This window comes from Salvelinus fontinalis, chromosome 7 (genome assembly GCF_029448725.1).
Source record: "Salvelinus fontinalis isolate EN_2023a chromosome 7, ASM2944872v1, whole genome shotgun sequence".
Taxonomy (NCBI): domain Eukaryota; kingdom Metazoa; phylum Chordata; class Actinopteri; order Salmoniformes; family Salmonidae; genus Salvelinus; species Salvelinus fontinalis.
In genome coordinates this window covers 69,163,505-69,185,867 of record NC_074671.1, presented here as the reverse complement: position 1 = coordinate 69,185,867, position 22,363 = coordinate 69,163,505, and the positions used below count along the sequence as shown (strand labels likewise).

The 22,363-nt window shown below is 44.5% G+C and overlaps 2 protein-coding genes across 18 annotated transcripts in view; both read right to left on the bottom strand.

The window, feature by feature from the left end:
- LOC129860041 (microtubule-associated protein 2-like) overlaps window positions 1-12,740 on the bottom strand; it is a 95,459-nt gene extending 82,719 nt beyond the window's left edge. For 6 of the 17 annotated variants that reach the window (XM_055930380.1, XM_055930381.1, XM_055930382.1 and 3 more), the window contains exon 1: window positions 12,496-12,735. The gene's annotated coding sequence lies outside the window, so the exon portion shown is untranslated. Of the gene's footprint in view, window positions 1-3,991; window positions 4,027-12,495 lie in introns of those variants that run through there. The other 11 variants (XM_055930369.1, XM_055930376.1, XM_055930374.1 and 8 more) reach the window with 5 other exon arrangements.
- A 1,365-nt stretch (window positions 12,741-14,105) lies between these two features.
- acadl (acyl-CoA dehydrogenase long chain) lies at window positions 14,106-19,910 on the bottom strand. Its single transcript, XM_055930368.1, has 11 exons — window positions 19,748-19,910; window positions 18,839-19,015; window positions 18,404-18,541; window positions 17,870-18,034; window positions 17,512-17,578; window positions 17,154-17,318; window positions 16,535-16,636; window positions 16,174-16,287; window positions 15,734-15,861; window positions 15,376-15,462; window positions 14,106-15,277 (listed from the first exon to the last, which is right to left on the bottom strand). The coding sequence occupies exons 1-11, from the start codon at window positions 19,831-19,833 to the stop codon at window positions 15,184-15,186; spliced, it is 1,323 nt and encodes a 440-aa protein (XP_055786343.1). The 5' UTR covers window positions 19,834-19,910; the 3' UTR covers window positions 14,106-15,183.
- Window positions 19,911-22,363: the final 2,453 nt, after the last annotated feature.

Genomic DNA, 22,363 nt, shown 5'->3' with positions numbered 1-22,363 from the left:
AACCAGATATGGTACCAGACTAGAAACAGATATGGTACCAGACTAGAAACAGATATGGTCCCAGGCTAGAAACAGATATGGTACCAGGCTAGAAACAGATATGGTCCCAGGCTAGAAACAGATATGGTACCAGACTAGAAACAGACAAGGTCCCAGGCTAGAAACAGATATGGTACCAGACTAGAAACAGATATGGTCCCAGACTAGAAACAGACAAGGTCCCAGGCTAGAAACAGATATGGTATCAGACTAGAAACAGATATGGTACCAGACTAGAAACAGACAAGGTCCCAGGCTAGAAACAGATATGGTACCAGACTAGAAACATATATGGTATCAGACTAGAAACAGATATGGTCCCAGGCTAGAAACAGATATGGTATCAGACTAGAAATGCATCTTTGGCAAAGTGTTTTGCTCTTAGATCCACACCCTGAAAGCACAACACACCTGTCATGAGAGCCATGTAGCCTACACATTGTACAGCGAGCACAGCGACGTAACATCAAAACAACACACTGTATGTAGGCTAATGTATCCATATCTGTGGCCGACGCCTACCTCAGGAGTGCTAGCTAGCTCATCAAAGCTAGCTAACTACTGGCTAGGCATGACAGCAATGCTGATCACATCAGACCACATACCAGTGGCAGCCTGAGCAGCTTTGAAGTCCAACTCTGTCACCGCACACACCATGATACATCATACATCACAGAGACAGACAGTAAGGGTGTGGCGAATCAAAGCAGACACAACCCAACAACAACAATGGTGAGATATATTTGTGCTGTGAGTACCTTGAGAAATGCTTTTAGGAAATCTGCTTTTATACATTCCTCAGATACACTGTAATAAGGCTATCTTTCTGTCATCGAAGCCTTCTTCCAAATCTTTAACTATTGCCGTCAAGAGACAACAGACTTTTGAGTATGTCCTTGGTACACTGGGTAGAAAAAGGACACAGTGACTAAATAGTCACATTGTTACATGTAATGGACAGCACAGCGCCGCAGGCTCTGTAAACCAACCTCTGTCTCGACACGGTCACTGCAAAAGCCTACAGCGCCCCAGGCTCTGTAAACCAACCTCTGCAAAAGCCCACAGCGCCGCAGGCTCTGTAAACCAACCTCTGTCTCGACACGGTCACTGCAAAAGCCCACAGCGCCGCAGGCTCTGTAAACCAACCTCTGTCTCGACACGGTCACTGCAAAAGCCCACAGCGCCGCAGGCTCTGTAAACCAACCTCTGTCTCGACACGGTCACTGCAAAAGCCCACAGCGCCGCAGGCTCTGTAAACCAACCTCTGTCTCGACACGGTCACTGCAAAAGCCCACAGCGCAGCAGGCTCTGTAAACCAACCTCTGTCTCGACACGGTCACTGCAAAAGCCCACAGCGCCGCAGGCTCTGTAAACCAACCTCTGTCTCGACACGGTCACTGCAAAAGCCCACAGCGCCGCAGGCTCTGTAAACCAACCTCTGTCTCGACACGGTCACTGCAAAAGCCCACAGCGCCGCAGGCTCTGTAACCCAACCCCTGTCTCGACACGGTCACTGCAAAAGCCCACAGCGCCGCAGGCTCTGTAAACCAACCCCTGTCTCGACACGGTCACTGCAAAAGCCCACAGCGCCGCAGGCTCTGTAAACCAACCCCTGTCTCGACACGGTCACTGCAAAAGCCCACAGCGCCGCAGGCTCTGTAAACCAACCCCTGTCTCGACACGGTCACTGCAAAAGCCCACAGCGCCGCAGGCTCTGTAAACCAACCCCTGTCTCGACACGGTCACTGCAAAAGCCCACAGCGCCGCAGGCTCTGTAAACCAACCCCTGTCTCGACACGGTCACTGCAAAAGCCCACAGCGCCGCAGGCTCTGTAAACCAACCCCTGTCTCGACACGGTCACTGCAAAAGCCCACAGCGCCGCAGGCTCTGTAAACCAACCCCTGTCTCGACACGGTCACTGCAAAAGCCCACAGCGCCGCAGGCTCTGTAAACCAACCCCTGTCTCGACACGGTCACTGCAAAAGCCCACAGCGCCGCAGGCTCTGTAAACCAACCCCTGTCTCGACACGGTCACTGCAAAAGCCCACAGCGCCGCAGGCTCTGTAAACCAACCCCTGTCTCGACACGGTCACTGCAAAAGCCCACAGCGCCGCAGGCTCTGTAAACCAAACCCTGTCTCGACACGGTCACTGCAAAAGCCCACAGCGCCGCAGGCTCTGTAAACCAACCCCTGTCTCGACACGGTCACTGCAAAAGCCCACAGCGCCGCAGGCTCTGTAAACCAACCTCTGTCTCGACACGGTCACTGCAAAAGCCAATATATCCAGACAGAGATACACAGAGACCCTATATATCCAGACAGAGATACACAGAGACCCTATATATCCAGACAGAGATACACAGAGACCCTATAGATCCAGACAGAGATACACAGAGACCCTATATATCCAGACAGAGATACACAGGGACCCTATATATCCAGACAGAGATACACAGAGACCCTACATATCCAGACAGAGATACACAGAGACCCTATAGATCCAGACAGTGATACACAGAGACCCTATAGATCCAGACAGTGATACACAGAGACCCTATAGATCCAGACGGAGATACACAGAGACCCTTTATATCCCGACAGAGATACACAGAGTCCCTATATATCCAGACAGAGATACACAGAGACCCTATATATCCAGACAGAGCTACACAGAGACCCTATATATCCAGACAGAGATACACAGAGACCATATATATCCAGACAAAGATACACAGAGGCCCTACATATAAAGACAGTGATACACAGAGGCCCTATATATCCAGACAGAGATACACAGAGGCCCTATAGATTGAGTAAGCCTCAAAGGGCTGATCCCTCAAGGCTCTTGTTTCCATGGCATGCGTTGTCGTGGTGAGGGAGACCCTTGTGGGGGACACTGGGCACTAGGCAGTCAACACTTTACAGAGATCAGGGGGTTGTAGCTAGAGGAGGACATGCCAATACAGAGTGGAGGGCTGACTACCGTACTACTACTAATAAGGGTGCAGGCCAGTCTGGTGCCAAGATGAGAGTGTGAGAGCCTGTGTATTGGAGTGTCCAGGAAACAACTCCTTACAAGTCCCACAATACTTATTTTGTACGCCCAATTGCATAATAAGCCAACCTGGCAGCATCCAAAGGGGAGACACACACACACACACACACACACACACACACACACACACACACACACACACACACACACACACACACACACACACACACACACACACACACACACACACACACACACACACACACAGCTGCTGTGTTAAAACGGTCTTATAGAAAGCCTGCAGGAATGTCATGTAAAGTTGCAGTGTATTCAGACTCTCCCATCTGGTCCTGTGTTTCACACTGGCTTAATAGAGGGACTCTCTGTGCACTTCCACCCAATTAGGGCTTCTCACACACGCACGGACGCACACACGCGCACACACACTCGCACACACACACACAGATGAGAGGTCTTCATCATGAGGTATTGGGAAGTGCAGGACTCTTGGGCAGAAATTTACAGAGAGTCCCCAATCCCCAGGGAGTCGACAGGAAGGAATTATTTCCATGTTGCACGCTGGTTTCCCCCAAACCTTTCCACAACATTTTACCAAAAAACACATTCACACATAAAAAGCATGACATTGCCTATCAAGTGGTTGCGAAACTCGATATGAGTGATATAGTGAACAATGTGGGGACGACCAACAAAGGGGTTCATTCACTGTTGAATGAGAGGCCAGCCGCTTTCCACATCTTGCCCAAGCAGGATATTTACTGCTGTCTGTGGACTGTAGCAGAGGGTCAGCGAAAATAAGCGGCGCTGTTTAGCCTCCAACATCTGGAAGCCATAAAGGCTGAATGGCTAACAGTAGTCTATTTACACCAGGCTAACTAACAGCAGGGCCTGGGGCCAGAGATCCTGGGAGCTAGACTCATTAGCGGTTTCTTACCCACCAGTGGACTGGGGGCACTAGCAGGACCAAGACGGGACCTCCTGTTACTCTCCTTCTCCTCTCTCTCTCTGCTGTCACTCTCCTCTTCTCTTCTCCTCTCCTCCTGTCCTATCACGCTCCTCTTCTCCTCTCCTCTACTCCTGTCTTATAACTCTCCTCTTCTCCTCTCCTCTCCTCCTGTCCTATCACTCTCCTCTTCTCTTCTCCTCTCCTCCTGTCCTATCACGCTCCTCTTCTCTTCTCCTCTCCTCCTGTCCTATCACTCTCCTCTTCTCCTCTCCTCCTGTCCTATCACTCTCCTCTTCTCTTCTCCTCTCCTCCTGTCCTATCACTCTTCTCTTCTCCTCTCCTCCTGTCCTATCACTCTCCTCTTCTCCTCTACTCCTGTCCTATTACTCTCCTCTTCTCTCCTCCTCTCCTCCTGTCCTATCACTTCTCTTCTCCTCTTCTCTCCTCCTGTCCTATCACGCTCCTCTTCTCCTCTCCTCTACTCCTGTCCTATCACTCTCCTCTTCTCCTCTCCTCTACTCCTGTCCTATCACTCTCCTCTTCTCCTCTCCTCTACTCCTGTCCTATCACTCTCCTCTTCTCCTCTCCTCTACTCCTGTCCTATCACTCTCCTCTTCTCTTCTCCTCTCCTCTACTCCTGTCCTATCACTCTCCTTTTCTCCTCTCCTCTACTCCTGTCCTATCACTCTCCTCTTCTCCTCTCCTCTCCTCCTGTCCTATCACTCTCCTCTTCTCCTCTTCTCTCCTCCTGTCCTATCACTCTCCTCTCCGTGTGTTTTCTTGATGAGAGTCTAGAGGAGCCAGTTCCTAAAATAGAAACACATAGTGTGAAGAATGTGTTAATGAGCAGTTGTCTGCATGTTTGTGCTCTAACGGAGAGGTCTGGAAGGAGGACACACCGAAGCCACAGAGGATGTCATCACAAAGTAGGAGACATCACAAAGATAAATCCACAGTAGGACATACAGTACATCCTCCTATAGAACCCAGTAGGACATACAGTACATCCTCCTATAGGACCCAGTATGACATACAGTACATCGTCCTATAGACCCCAGTAGGACATACAGTACATCGTCCTATAGAACCCAGTAGGACATACAGTACATCCTCCTATAGAACCCAGTAGGACATACAGTACATCGTCCTATAGGGCCCAGTAGGTTATACAGTACATCGTCCTATAGAACCCAGTAGGACATACAGTACATCCTCCTATAGACCCCAGTAGGACATACAGTACATCGTCCTATAGGGCCCAGTAGGACATACAGTACATCGTCCTATAGGGCCCAGTAGGACATACAGTACATCGTCCTATAGGGCCCAGTAGGACATACAGTACATCGTCCTATAGGGCCCAGTAGGTTATACAGTACATCGTCCTATAGGGCCCAGTAGGACATACAGTACATCGTCCTATAGGGCCTAGTAGGTTATACAGTACATCGTCCTATAGGGCCCAGTAGGTTATACAGTACATCGTCCTATAGGGCCCAGTAGGACATACAGTACATCGTCCTTTAGGGCCCAGTAGGACATACAGTACATCGTCCTATAGGGCCCAGTAGGACATACAGTACATCGTCCTATAGGGCCCAGTAGGTTATACAGTACATTGTCCTATAGGGCCCAGTAGGACATACAGTACATTGTCCTATAGGGCCCAGTAGGACATACAGTACATCCTCCTATAGAACCCAGTAGGACATACTGTACATCGTCCTATAGAACCCAGTAGGACATACAGTACATCGTCCTATACGGCCCAGTAGGTTATACAGTACATCGTCCTATAGAACCCAGTAGGACATACAGTACATCGTCCTATAGGGCCCAGTAGGTTATACAGTACATCGTCCTATAGGGCCCAGTAGGTTATACAGTACATCGTCCTATAGGGCCCAGTAGGTTAGACAGTACATCGTCCTATAGGGCCCAGTAGGACATACAGTACATCGTCCTATAGAACCCAGTAGGACATACAGTACATCCTCCTATAGAACCCAGTAGGACATACAGTACATCGTCCTATAGGGCCCAGTAGGACATACAGTACATCGTCCTATAGAACCCAGTAGGACATACAGTACATCGTCCTATAGAACCCAGTAGGACTTACAGTACATCGTCCTATAGGGCCCAGTAGGTTATACAGTACATCGTCCTATAGGGCCCAGTAGGTTATACAGTACATCGTCCTATAGGGCCCAGTAGGTTATACAGTACATCGTCCTTTAGGGCCCAGTAGGTTATACAGTACATCGTCCTATAGGGCCCAGTAAGACATACAGTACATTGTCCTATAGGGCCCAGTAGGTTATACAGTACATCGTCCTATAGGGCCCAGTAGGACATACAGTACATCGTCCTTTAGGGCCCAGTAGGTTATACAGTACATCGTCCTATAGGGCCCAGTAGGTTATACAGTACATCGTCCTATAGGGCCCAGTAGGTTATACAGTACATCGTCCTATAGGGCCCAGTAGGTTATACAGTACATCGTCCTATAGGGCCCAGTAGGTTATACAGTACATCGTCCTATAGGGCCCAGTAGGTTATACAGTACATCGTCCTTTAGGGCCCAGTAGGTTATACAGTACATCGTCCTTTAGGGCCCAGTAGGTTATACAGTACATCGTCCTATAGGGCCCAGTAGGTTATACAGTACATCGTCCTATAGGGCCCAGTAGGTTATACAGTACATCGTCCTTTAAGGCCCACACAACCCTGTGACACAATTGTAAACAAGAATAGTGTTTCTGCATTTGAGAGATGTTTTCATAAACAGGTGGTACATGCATGTGGTTGTACAAGACCTATATGACATTGGTAATGGGTAATATGACATTGGTAATGGGTAATATGACATTGGTAATGGGTAATATGACATTGGTAATGGGTAATATGACATTGGTAATGGGTAATATGACATTGGTAACGGGTAATATGACATTGGAAACAGGTAACATGACATTGGTAATGGGTAATATGACATTGGTAATGGGTAATATGATATTGGTAATGGGTAATATGACATTGGAAACAGGTAACATGACATTGGTAATGGGTAATATGACATTGGTAATGGGTAATATGACATTGGTAATGGGTAATATGACATTGGTAATGGGTAATATGACATTGGTAACAGGTAATATGACATTGGTAATGGGTAATATGACATTGGAAACAGGTATTATGACATTGGTAACAGGTAATATGACATTGGAAACAGGTAATATGACATTGGAAACAGGTAACATGACATTGGTAATGGGTAATATGACATTGGAAACAGGTATTATGACATTGGTAACAGGTAATATGACATTGGAAACAGGTAATATGACATTGGAAACAGGTAACATGACATTGGTAATGGGTAATATGACATTGGTAATGGGTAATATGACATTGGTAACGGGTAATATGACATTGGTAACGGGTAATATGACATTGGTAACGGGTAATATGACATTGGTAACGGGTAATATGACATTGGTAACGGGTAATATGACATTGGTAACAGGAAATATGACATTGGTAACAGGTAATATGACATTGATAATGGGTAATATGACATTGGTAACAGGTAATATGACATTGGTAATGGGTAATATGACATTGGTAACAGGTAATATGACATTGGTAATGGGTAATATGACATTGGTAATGGGTAATATGACATTGGTAACAGGTAATATGACATTGGTAACAGGTAATATGACATTGGTAACAGGTAATATGACATTGGTAACAGGTAATATGACATTGGTAACAGGTAATATGACATTGGTAATGGGTAATATGACATTGGTAATGGGTAATATGACATTGGTAACAGGTAATATGACATTGGTAATGGGTAATATGACATTGGAAACAGGTAATATGACATTGGTAACGGGTAATATGACATTGGTAACAGGTAATATGACATTGGAAACAGGTCGTATGACATTGGTAACGGGTAATATGACATTGGAAACAGGTAATATGACATTGGAAACAGGTCGTATGACATTGGTAACGGGTAATATGACATTGGAAACAGGTAATATGACATTGGTAACGGGTAATATGACATTGGTAACAGGTAATATGACATTGGAAACAGGTAATATGACATTGGTAATGGGTAATATGACATTGGAAACAGGTATTATGACATTGGTAACAGGTAATATGACATTGGAAACAGGTAATATGACATTGGAAACAGGTAACATGACATTGGTAATGGGTAATATGACATTGGTAACAGGTAAAATGACATTGGAAACAGGTAATATGACATTGGTAATGGGTAGTATGACATTGGTAACGGGTAATATGACATTGGTAACGGGTAATATGACATTGGTAACGGGTAATATGACATTGGTAACGGGTAATATGACATTGGTAACGGGTAATATGACATTGGTAACGGGTAATATGACATTGGTAACAGGTAATATGACATTGGTAACAGGTAATATGACATTGGTAATGGGTAATATGACATTGGTAACGGGTAATATGACATTGGTAACAGGTAATATGACATTGGTAATGGGTAATATGACATTGGTAACAGGTAATATGACATTGGTAATGGGTAATATGACATTGGTAATGGGTAATATGACATTGGTAACAGGTAATATGACATTGGTAACAGGTAATATGACATTGGTAACAGGTAATATGACATTGGTAACGGGTAATATGACATTGGTAATGGGTAATATGACATTGGTAATGGGTAATATATGTACTGTGTGTAGATGTTGAGTGTGTAATTTACAGTTGTGTGTAATTTACAGGTGATTGTGTAATTTACAGGTGATTGTGTAATTTACAGGTGATTGTGTAATTGACAGTTGATTGTGTAATTTACAGGTGATTGTGTAATTGACAGTCTTTATTTTGGTAAGTGCTCTATTCAGTGTGTCTAAGACTATGTTCCTCAAGTGTATCCTATTCTATCCTATCATAAAGAGCATTCTGCATGTAGATAGATTTGAAGGGTGTTGACGTGGTTCGAAGTGCCCTAAATGGGAGTGTGTCGCCTAGAGAGTGTCCTAGTGTGTGTCCTAGTGTGTGTCCTAGTGTTTGTCCTCTGTGATATGAGAAGGGGACAGCTCTGTGATGCACTGTGACGTGGGCTGTCAGGAGTGATTGGGCAGAGTGGCTTCTTGGGAGAGGAGAGTCTTGGTCACTCACAGCCAGGGTCTTAGCCCTGACTCTGTCTGCGGTCTAACTGGCTTCCTATTCCCTATTCCCTATACCCCTCAAACTCAACTCTGGACCTCCAAGACAGTCCCACTATGTTTTTTCATTGTTCCTGTTTAATCAGAGACTGATTAAGACCTGGGACACTAAGTGGATGCAATAAATGATCAGGTAGAACAGAAAACCAGCAGGCTCCGGACCTCATAGGGTAAGAGTTGAATACCCCTGCGCTATACAGTGCACTACTTTTGACCAGGGCCTAGAGCCTACAGTAGGACACAATGTTTGGGTATGTAGAGTACAACAATATGCATGTCATGCACAGCCATATCGTGTGTGTGTGTGTGTGTGTGTGTGTGTGTGTGTGTGTGTGTGTGTGTGTGTGTGTGTGTGTGTCCGTCCTAGCTGGAGGTCAGTAGACCGGCTGGTCTGTTAGACGTGTGAGAATTAGCTTAGACTCCACAGACAGCTCAGACACCCTGAGACTTAATCACACATTAAACCACCCCACAGCCACCTCTCATTAGACACCTGTAGAGAGGCCATGTTCACACACACACACACACACACACACACACACACACACACACACACACACACACACACACACACACACACACACACACACACACACACACACACACACACACACACACACACACACACACACACACACACACACACACACACACACACACACACACGACTGCACAGTGTCTTACTAGAGGTCCTCACAGTTAGAAAAGTCCATTGATGATAGACTCAACAGTGTAATGTGGCTGAAGTATCTCCCTCTGTCAGTGTACAGTAGGTCTGGTTGGAGTTAGCCAACAACCCTGCCTGCATGTGGGCTCTCTCTCATCAAACACACCTGATACCTCTCACTTTGGCACTGCAAGCCACTATTCCCAATCCGCATGACAAAAGCTAAATGCACATTAGTGTCAAGTCTGTTTGCAAACTCCTACAGTACAAATAGACCTATGAATGGTTTTTCAATCCAAACAAAACTTCTACCCTGGAAAATGAAGTCTCCCGAGCCAAGTGTGCATGTTTGACATAACCAGAGCTGATGTGTATCCATTTCCCACGTGGCACTCGATACAGACTCAGTTTCCCAGGCTTGCAACAGCAAAGTGTGGAGAAGATTGAAACTGAACTGCCGTTGGGGCTCCTCAGGGCTCAGTCAGAGTACCGCTCAAGGTTGTGATTAAGGTCATTTCAATTACCGTTCCTGTGATTACAGTTACCCCAATCTAGGCTGATAGAATAATACAGGAGGGATGGGGGACCGGATACACACGCCCAGTGTGTACGCCCTAATGTACTTTGTCAAGCCACATTTGGCTTGGACTGAGCACCCGCTAATCTCTAGATTGAAGACATTGAGGGGGAGTGTTACTAGCGTAGGGGGTCAAAGGTAGCCTGGTTAACAGACTGAAGGCTAGTTTAACCAGGCTAGGTCCAAGCTGTTTCTGGGTCTCAAACCATATTGTGTATTACTGATCAATGTTTATTTGATGATTCATCCCCCTTTGTTTCATCATCTATACTGTACTGTAACATCTACAGTATTCACACAGTAACATTCACAGCGTTTTCATTTAATTTGGTTCCCATAACACATCCATGTTTTACAGAGGTATTGATCAGTAGGCAGGCCTATACCGTATGTGTACCATAATATCCTACTATACAATACAGAATGTTTTATGTGGACATTAAATCCCCACAGACCCTATATTATACACAGGAAAGTTCTCACATCCAGACATGGGAACTCAAACGTCCCCGTACTCCATCAAGATGTAAAGACCAGGCGTTTGGATCAGAGAATGCATAGCAGCACTATAGCACTTCAATCAGACTCCAGTCAGGCCAGAGTAATGGAATCAGAGACCGCATGAGATCAGTATCTACTGTAAAGTGTCATGACATCAAACTGAGGTATAGAGGTTTTCATCTATTAGCTGTACTGGCTGCAGACACTGGCCTGTTACAGGGGGATTCACAAAGAGCACAGAATCACAATGTAATAATGTGGAATTGTCTCAATATTGGAAATATAATTATGTCCAATGCTGCTATTTGATTCACATAACATTATATCAACTAAGGGCTCTAGGCACTGCCCAGTATTTAGAGGGAAAATAGGTGTGTTTTTTAATAAATACGTTTTGAATATGTCCTGTAAACTAGCTATACTGTATGTTGTAGGTTTCCTTTTTACATCAATACTCTGAGGAGACTAGCTGCTGTCTAGGGTTGGCACCTGGCAATGCAGAAATATTTGTCTGGGTGTGCTTTTTCAGAAGCTCTCAGATCTGAGAGTTTTTTCAGATGCTTGATATTGTCTATTGCTGTGAAACGTCATAATTAAAAAATGGCCCCGCCTCTTTCATTGTTAACAATTGCAAAGCATATTGACGGGGTTTGTGGGGCATTGGTTTCCACTGCAGTGCTGAATGCTGTAAGTAGGACAACCCTGCAGGCCTCCTGTATCTACCGGTGTAGCTCCAAGACTCCGTTCAAATCAGATCTACAACACTGCTCCTGCCTATACGTCATGAATAGTGAATAAACAATAAACAACGAATAACAAAGATATCACCAATAGGCCTAAATTGCCATATAAAACCGTAGGCCTAGTTCAAATCTGTGATTAGGCAGAGAGTAGGCTATAGCAGGCTGGGGAGGTTACTGCAGTTATCCGCCAGAGCAGCCCCCGCACCGTTTCAGCACCATGCATGGTGGACCTGAACAATGGGCATAGCCCGCAGCCCCGGAGCGCTCACACGTTGACCAACAAATATACTAACGGGCTTTTTATTACGCATTTTTATGAGACAAATAAACACTTAAAGGTGTGAGGTCTTTAAAAAAAAAAAAAAAGTAAAACGATATGGTAGCAAAAAAAGCAGAGAAATGGACATGCCGACTAAGCCTTTCTCTCCTAAGGGTGAGGCTGATGTGCAAACCTGGTTCCTTCTCAAAGGTAAAATCCACTAGTATTCTTACCAAGTTAACAAACAAGGTTCTCATTTTTAACTAGGATATAGCACAAACAATTTAACACATTCCTTTCTTAAATGCGCAACAACTCGGATTAGAAGCCACCTTCAATGCTTTCAGTGATTTGGAGAACATCAAACTTTTTAAAATCTAAACTAAATCAAGTGTGTTGAAAGTGCAATTCATTTAAATGTAATTAAAACATAATTAACCATGCTTTGCCTTTAAATTGAATAAATTCAATATCGTATTTCCCTTACCTGTTCGTGGCAAATGAACCGTATAAATAAATCCCTTGTGCACTGTGCCTTGAGCCCTAGTGACAATGCAAAGAGATGTCGGTCTCTCTGACCCCTCCCACTGCGTTCAAATGCCGTAATTACATCAGTAGTGGCGCATTCATTTGTATGCAACCAACGGTTGCAGGTTCTCGCACACACACACACACACAGGTGGGGATCTACATGTAAGAGGATGGATGGGCTTCTGTGAGTAGCTACATTGCATTGCTCTGCTTACAGGGAGGGGTGCGGCACTGGTTGAGGAGTGAGTGAGAGAGATGTGGAGGGGAGAGAGGAGATGGGGGTGAGGAGGAGAGAGGATATCGGGAGAAAGAGCGAGGGAAAGAGGGGAACTGGATTTATCAAGGGAGCAGCTGCTCCTGTCTTCCCTCATGGGATCCCAGCCACACCATGTCTGGTGCCCGTGCCAAGACTGGCACTGTAGGATTTGGGGGAATGTGGGGGTTGGAGCAGATTGACTCTCCCTCTCCTTAAACAGAAAACATGTGTACCCATGCCAGCTGGCCACAGGCATATTCCCCCTTGACAGCAGCATACTAGCACAACTGAAACACCAGCTTGATCATGTAAAAACAACACAAGACATGAAGCTATTTACGTTAGGTGTGCATCCCAAATGAAACCTTATAGGGCTCTGGTCAAAAGTAGTGCACTTCTTCATAGGGCTCTGGTCAAAAGTAGTGCACTACTTCATAGGGCTCTGGTCAAAAGTAGTGCACTACATATAGAGAATAGGGTGCCATTTGGGATGCTTACACAGTACATGTATGTGTTTCAGTTTGGGACTGGGTCAATGGGAGCCAGAAACGACACCTGCCTTTGTGGTGAGCCAAAGCAGTTCGCAACTCAAGTGTTCAGAGAGGCAGCTGGATTTAATACGTTGTAGATTTCAGATAGAAATACATGCTGTAGAGCAGAGTGATATGTAGAATAAGGAAGCACTTCAGCTCTATTCATTACATTTCTCTCTCATTTTTCAACATTTGACTACTGAATGTGGCCCCTGCCCAATGGTGTTTCATGAATGTGGATTTGTGTGGATTTACTTTTTGTTCTACATCCTAACACAGCACCTGGGACAAGAGCTTTTAATGGATGTGTCCATACCACTCCACTAAAGTTAATATTGAAGGTAACAGGACGATTATCAAAACCATACAGATAGGAATTGATAAAAAAATAAAAGGAATAGAATCAAAGCTAATGAAATTGCTCCTACTAGACAGACATCACTATGATATGTAAATGTAAATGTAAATGATATGGAATAAAACCCAGGTTTAATCGGTTCACAACACTTACTGCCATCTTGTGGTTAAAATAATACATAGCATTGCGCAGAAGATAACCTTAGTAGTTGAGGCTTCCGTTCTCGTCCTCCTGAGCTGTCACGAGGGCATCAATCTCAGGCTCACACATCTTCTCACGTACAACAGACACACACCCAAAAACCGGGCTAATAATGCATTAGGACCGCATCATGATGCATTGTTCCTGTATGCCCTCGTCCACTGCAATAGAACACACCACATGTCTTCATGAAACTGACAGAACACAATAGAACCAAATTAAAATTGTAAGAGGGATCACCAAAATGGTATAACTTTAATAAACAAGCAATATTATTACATTACAATCAACATTAAAAACGTGGCGTTTAAAATGTTCAACAATAGTGCAATGTTCTAAATTCACAGCTTGTTGTGGTGTTAAGTCAGCCCCCTGCACCTCTCTGTATCAGAGGGGTTGGGTTAAATGCAGAAGACATTTCAGTTGATGGCATTCAGTTGTACAACTGACTAGCTATCCCCCTTTAATGCTGAACATTAATAGGTATCAGGAGAAGAATGCAAGGGCACTTCCGGTTCAGAGCTGCGAACAAATGATAAAATAATGTTCATTCTAACGTACATGACTATACCATTTACTTTTCTACCCCCATAAAACACAGCAGGACACAAACACAAAGGTGGTATTAGAAAAATATACAACTTAACTCTGTGCATTTATTTGATCAATGTTTCTAACTTCTTAGATTTCAAGTGTGAAAGGATGGACGGATTTCAGAACATATTATTGACTTTGTAGAAGCCCAAAGGAAAAGAATAAACCCTACATCTAGAGTGTTAAACCACATATTCCCAGCAATATTACACGGAATATCTATTATTTCACTCCATGCTTATTCAAAGAGGAGTGAATCAAAAGTTCCACTTAAATAAAATGTCTCTCAGTCATGCTGAGATTCCCAAATCTGGCCCTCAAACCATCATGGTCACCTAATAATCCCCAGTTTACAATTGGCTCATTCATCCCCCTCCTCTCCCCTGTAACTATTCCCCAGGTCGTTGCTGCAAATGAGAACGTGTTCTCAGTCAACTTACCTGGTAAAATAACGGTAAAATAAAAAAATAAAAAAAATGCACTGACGTCTATGGGAGACTAAGTGAACATTTGACTTAAGTGGAAGTTCAGATTCACCCCAGAAATACCACTGGCCTACCTTCAGTGAACATGACAATCACTTCAAAAGGCACAGACAACCAGCTCAGTAGCTAACCCAGTCAAAACTGCTGTTGGTGTTAAGAGACTTATGTTAACCCCTTCCCAGCTCTCCTCCATGGTGATGTCACTGGGACGTCTCCCTCACTTCTGGCTGACGATACTGCGGGCGATCAGCTCCTTCATGATCTCATTGGTGCCTCCATAGATGGGCTGGACACGGGAATCCACAAACGCCCTGATGGGGAGAGAGAGGATTTTCATATCCACTGACAGCATAGAACTAAATAGAATAACATGTTATATTTCCATGACACAGACATCACTGTCACTCACTTGGCGATGGGGTACTCCCACATGTAGCCCCAACCTCCGTGGAGCTGCAGACACCGGGTGGCCACAGAGTTCTGGAGGTCAGACGCCCTGATAAACAACAAAAGTCAAGTCAGACGATACAGGAGGAGTCCCAATTCTCGACCCTTCTCCCTGAAGTGCACACTTCAACACTTCATCATGGGTTTAAAAGCATTGTCTGGAAAGACATCTCCAGCATTACTCTTATACCAATCCACTCCCTTTAAATCCATCAGGGCGGATGTGCAAGTGCACTTTACACGTCAAACATAGTGACAGTTCTGGACTGGAGAAGCATAACACTGGTGAAAGAAGGTTTAGTATCTGGTTGTGTTCTCACCAGTACTTGGCCATAGAGGCTGTTTGAGAGTCCAGGCGTTTCTCTGTGTGGAGCTGCAGACAGTTGTCTAAAAAGGAACGGCCCACACAGATCTCAGTCTTCAGCTCTGCCAGCTTGTGCTGCACAGTCTGCACCATGAGACAGAGGAATGGAGTTAGTGGATCACTTCAATATACTACAATACAACTTTATTCATCCATCTGATCAAACAGAAATGTGTTCTATGGAGCTAGTTTGGGGTTAAGTGTCTTGCTCAAGGGCACAACAGTAGGAGAGACGGGGTCTGACACCAACAGCCCTCTAGTTGCTAGTTCAGTCCCCACTTTGATTCAGCTTCTCTAACCTAGGTTACCTACCACCCGAATAGAGCTAGTGTTCACTACACTGAAACATACCTGTTACTACAGCAGAAATACGAGTCAAAGATAATGCTATCCAACCTGAAGGTGAGCGATGGTCTTGCCGAAAGCCTTCCTCTGAGTCACATAGTTCCTGGTCTCCTCAAACATGAACTCACTGCTGGCGATGGCCATGTCTGCAATCAGCAGGCGCTCCTGGAAGAACAAGAGGAAAGGTGACGAGCTTTAACAATGACCTGGTTTGTAGCTACTAGATACAGCCATACCTTTGTGACAATCGAGTACATAGGAATAGGTTAGGGGTCAATTCCCTTCAACTCAGTCATTGCCTTTTAAATAAATACAATTGGTATTGCAATTTCAGTTAACTTGCTGAATTGAAATGTAACTGACCCCAACCCTGGTATATCATGCAAGTGTACTTCATCTCTGAAAGGTGTACCTGTGGCAGCTCGTTCATCAGGTAGTAGAAGCCCTTGTTGGCCTGTCCCAGCAGGGCAGAAGCAGGGAGACGCACGTCCTCAAAGAACAGCTCAGCCGTGTCCTGGGGACAGAGAGACAACGGTTAATATATATAGAAGGTAATGGCTGTTCTATAAAATGGGCTGACATGACAGTTGACCACTTCTCGTCATCTGAACCCACTTCTCGTCATCTGAACCCACTTCTCGTCATCCGAACCCACTTCTCGTCATCCGAACCCACTTCTCGTCATCCGAACCCACTTCTCGTCATCCGAACCCACTTCTCAAGGGACGTCAATATCAAACCGACTGTTTGAAGCAACGAGGAGTCTTTTCATTTGACCAGACCTGGATTCAACAGTGTTTGTTTTCTTTCAAATACTTTAGCTGCCTTCGATTGAGCTTGAACTACACGATGAAACCAAAGGAATAGTCAACAACAACAAAAGCAACGCATCCATCTGGTTCTACATGCAGGCTCAATCAAACTCAAAAGGATGTGAAAAGGAAATCAAAAGTATTTGAACCCAGCCAGGTGGTCAAAATGGCCCCTTAACGAAAGGGGGTTAAACTAGCAATTGAGATTTCTGACTGTACCTGTGCCATCAGGCCAATCTTCTCCAGCTTCTTGCCCGCCTGGAAGCCCGGCATCCCTTTCTCCACCAGGAAGAGGCTGATCCCGTGGGCCGCTGTTTTCGCCTCGCGGTTCGTTACGGTCACCACGATCACCATGTCGGCCATACAGCCGTTGGTGATGAACACCTGTGGGTCAAGGGACAGCGGTCAATGACATGGGTCATGTTCAGTTGGGAGAAAACATTTTGAAACAGAGGTACTACCCAAATTTGTCAAACAAGAAAACAGATTTTTGTTCTCCTTTGCAAAACGTTTTGCTATGGTGTGCCCTACTGAACACAACCCTAGTCTGGTTAAACCACATCCACCCTGAACGCACCTTGTTGCCATTGAGGATCCAGTCATCGCCATCCTTCTTAGCGTACGTCCTGACACCTTGGAGGTCACTGGGTTGAACGGAGAGAAGAGAGGGTCTTTAGGATGAACTGCTATTGGCTAGACAGAGGTAGAAGTTGGAGAACACATAATGAAAACAAGCAGAATGACCCCAAATTGACCTTACCATCGTCAGATTCTCATGCTGAAAAACAGCCTATTAAACTAACAATTTTCACACCATCGTGCTGACCCAAACCGTACTGTGCCTGCTTGGATATCTTCTTTTCACATCCTCCTTTGCAGTAGGGGAACAAGACCAGCGCAGTACAGCTCGGCCCAGTAGTGTTAAAAGTCCTCACCTGCCAGCTCCTGGCTCCGTCATGGCGATAGCCCCGATGCAGGTCCCAGCAGCCATCTGGGGTATGAAGCGATCGATCTGTTCCTTGGAGCCATAGTTACTGATGTAGGGCATGCAGATCTCAGAGTGGAGGGCAAAGCCTGGGCCAGTGCAGTTAGAGTACATCCTTGAAGACAAAGAGAGACAGGGTGAGGAGAGGTGTCTGCTGGGTGGGAGGGGTGTAAGTCCTGAAATCCCCTTCTGACTTTCCCTGCAGTACAACACAGTCTGTTGACAGAATAGCATTGTGATGTTATCAGTAGGCATCTTAGTTAAGTCACTTGTTTGACATATAATCACAACTGTTACATTCTGCTATACGTCCATGGTCATAGCAATAGGGCTTGGGGAAATACTAGCCAATCATCCCACACCTGGGCCTGTATTCATATAGCGTCTCAGAGTATGAGTGCTGAGCTAGGATCAGTTTAGATCATAATTAATATGATTATATGGACAGTGGGGAGCTGATCCCTGGTCAGGACAAGATACTCACTGCTCCTCCCACATCACAGCTGCAGACAGCAGATCACCTCCGATCCCACCGTGCTCCTCTGGAGTGAGGATGCCCAACAGACCCTGCTCCCCAGCCTTCTGCCACAGCTCCCTGCTCACCATACCTGCCTTCTCCCATCTGGAGGGGGGAGGGAAGACAGAGACCATACCTTAAATCAGAATTGAGTCATCACAACATAATCACATCATGAAAACCATTCTGTTCACTGAAGAAAAAAAAGCTTGATCATCAGCATCCTGTTTATTTGGTCACACAATAGTGAAACCATTTCAAAACATTCTGCAATGGAAAAGGAGTGTTCAACTGGTTCCTCCCGCTTTCAGGCAGTTTCCTACCGTTTGGTACTTAATGAACAGGACCCTGGTGGGGAACACTATGCACATGCAGAGATGATTACAGACAGTCAATACATACTCCTTGTGGTAGGGCACCACCTCCTCTGTCCAGAAACGTCGGACACTCTCCCTGAACATGTCATGATCCTCGTTGAAGATTCTGCGGGTGCCAATGTCCATCAGAGTCTTGGCGCTGGACGTCTCCGGCCGATTGGACGGGGGAGCTTTCCCTTCCTGGGGCTGGCTGTGCTGCATTCTAGGAAATGGAGGACGGGCACTTATAAATCAACTACATGTTGGTCTGATGGGAATAACAAGGCTGTTGTAAGGCCTAAGGTGTTCTACAGTCTACCTTTAACCTTTAGGTGTGGTATACTGAAACACTTGTGTGATTGTTAAAAAAGTTATAAACTGACTTATTCTGAGATCAGTGTAGTTAGTAGTGGATTTTGAGTCACGGAATTTGACTAGCCCCCCATGGCGGGCTGAGGAACCTAGAATGACATTACTAATGCCATTAGGTTAAATCAACCAAACCAAGGAGCAAACAAAACACCCAGTCAATCAGGATAGTCAGGTTCATGAATAGGAAGTATGCAGTGATGAATCTACATATTAAAAACCACATTATCTGGTGTATAAACCTGTAGCTAGCAGTGTTGGATAGCGGAGTTACAAACTCAAACCCACTAGTTACCTCATATGTGAAGGAACACGTTAGGTAGGCTTTAAAGGCCATTTCTGGGAAAGTGTGCCAAAGGTGACTATGTCCCAGTTTAGCATTAGCGGGTCAACAGACAATGTTGAACACTATAAGTAGCTATATTTTGTTGCTGACTACATATGACAAGGCTGTCTGACTCAAATATTTATGTTTAAAAGAAATAACTTATTTCCTGTTCAATGACATTAAATTAACGTTTATGAGAAGCATTTCAACAGACATCGTTTCTCCAGTAAAATTAGCATGCAAAACTACGACACGCACCTGGCATTTGCAGAAGAAAGTACCTGTCCACCTCGACATACATTTTTCACACCAGAATAACACGCTTTGACAGCTTTTGACAACATTTTCCTCCGTAACGTTACCGCTTTCACCCAACTGACACAACAAAAGTGAATGCGTTTCTTCTCTAGTATTCCAAGGGTAGGCTACGGTCTTATTTGTTGAATTTGCTGCCATCTACTGGGCGGCGGTAAGGCCTGCTGAATGAACATATTACATCAGATTTTACACATTCCAAACATAATTTTACATTTACATTTAAGTCATTTAGCAGACGTTCTTATCCAGAGCGACTTACAAATTGGTGCATTCACCTTGTGACATCCAGTGGAACAGCCACTTTACAATAGTGGATGATATTCAGTGCATTCGGAAAGTATTCAGACCCCTTCACGTTTTCCACATTTTGTTACGTTAAAGCCTTATTCTGAAAATTATTAAATAAGATTTTTTCCCTCATCAATCTACACACAATACCCCATAATGACAAAGCGAAAACAGGGTTTTAGAAATGCTCATGTTTTAAACATTTTAAACAGAAATAAATGCCTTATATAAATAAGTATTCAGACCCTTTGCTATGACACTCAAAATTGATCTCAGGTGCATCCTGTTTCCATTGATCATCCTTGAGATGTTTCTACAACTTGATTGGAGTCCACCGGTGGTAAATTCAATTGATTGGACATGTTTTGGAAAGGCACACACCTGTCTATATAAGGTCCCACAGTTGACAGTGCATGTCAGCACAAAAACCAAGCTATGAGGTCAAAGGAATTGTTCGTAGAGCACCGAGACAGGATTGTGTCGAGGCACAGATCTGGGGAAGGGTACCAAAACATTTCTGCAGCATTGAAGGTCCTCAAAAACACAGTGGCCTTCGTCATTTTTAAATGGAAAAGTTTGGAACCACGAAGACTCTTCCTAGAGCTAGCCGCACGGCCAAACTGAGCAATCGGGGGAGAAGTGCCTTGGTCAGGGAGGTGAGTAGTCACTCCCAATAGTCACTCTGACAGAGCTCCAGTTCCTCTGTGGAGATGGGACAACCATCTCTTGGACATTCCAGCAATCAGGCCTTTATGGTTGAGTGGCCAGACGGAAGCCACTCCTCAGTAAGAGGCACATGACAGTCCGCTTGGAGTTTGCCAAAAGGCACCTAAAGGACTCTCAGACCATAACAAACAAGATTATCTGGTCTGATGAAACCAAGATTGAACTCTTTGGCCTGAATGACAAGCATCATGTCTGGAGCAAACTTGGCACCGCCCCTACAGGGAAGCATGGTGGTGGCAGCATCATGCTATGGGTTTTTTTCAGTGGCAGGGACTGGGAGACTAGTCAGGATCGAGGGAAAGATGAACAGAGCAAAGTACAAAGAGATCCTTCATGAAAACCTGCTCCAGAGCGCTCAGGACCTCAGACTGGGGCGAAGGTTCACCTTCCAACTGGACAACGACCAGAAGCACACAGCCAAAACAAAGCAGAAGTGGCTTTGGACAAGTCTCTGAATGCCCTTGAGTGGCCCAGCCAGAGCCAGGATTTGAACTCAATCAAACATTTCTGGAGACCTGAAAATAGCTGTGCAGCAAAGTTCCTCATCCAACCTGACAGAGCTTGATAGGATCTGCAGAGAAGAATGGGAGAAACTCCCCAAATACAGGTGTGCAAAGCTTGCAGCATCATACCCAAGAGGACTCAAGGCTGTAATCACTGCCAAAGGTGCTTTAACAAAGTACTGAGTGAAGGGTCTGAATACTTACGTAAATGTGATAATTTCTAAAAAATAAAAATAAAAAAAAAAAATAAAAATTTGCTTTGTCATTATGTGTTATTGTGTGTAGATTGGTGAGGGGGAAAAAAATATTTAATACATTTTAGAATATCGTAACAAAACGTGGAAAAAGTAAAGGGGTCTGAATACTTCCAAATGCACTTATTTAGGTTTCAACAATAATCCAGTGAGATTTAATAAAACATTTGAATTTGTTGTTTTATTCAAAAGGCAGTATATTTTGTGTTATTTGATTTTAGAGTCGATTTTCACATAAATCAAATCGTATTCGTCACATGCGCTGAATACAACAGTTGTAGACCTTACCATGAAATGCCTACTTACAAGTCCTTAACCAACAATGCAGTTTCAAGAAAAAGAGTTAAGAAAATATTTACAAAATAAAAGTTCAAAAATAAATAATTCTAAACACAATAAACTAACAATGAGGCTATATTCAGGGGGTACAGTTTATTAAGGTAATATGTACATGTATATTCAGGGGGTACAGGTTATTGAGGTAATATGTACATGTAGGTAGGGGTAAAGTGACTATGCATAGATAATAAACAGCGAGTAGCATCAGCATATAAAAGGAAAGGGGTCAATGCAAATAGTCTGGGTAGCCATTTGACAAACTGTTTAGGAGTCATGGTTTGGAGGTAAAAACAGTTAAGGAGCCTTTTGGACCTAGACTTGGCGCTCCGGTACCGCTTACCGTGTGGTAGCAGAGAGAACAGTCTATGACTAAGGTGGCATTGTAGAATAAATGTGAAGACATCAAAACTATGAAATAACACATATGAAATCATGTAGTAACCAAA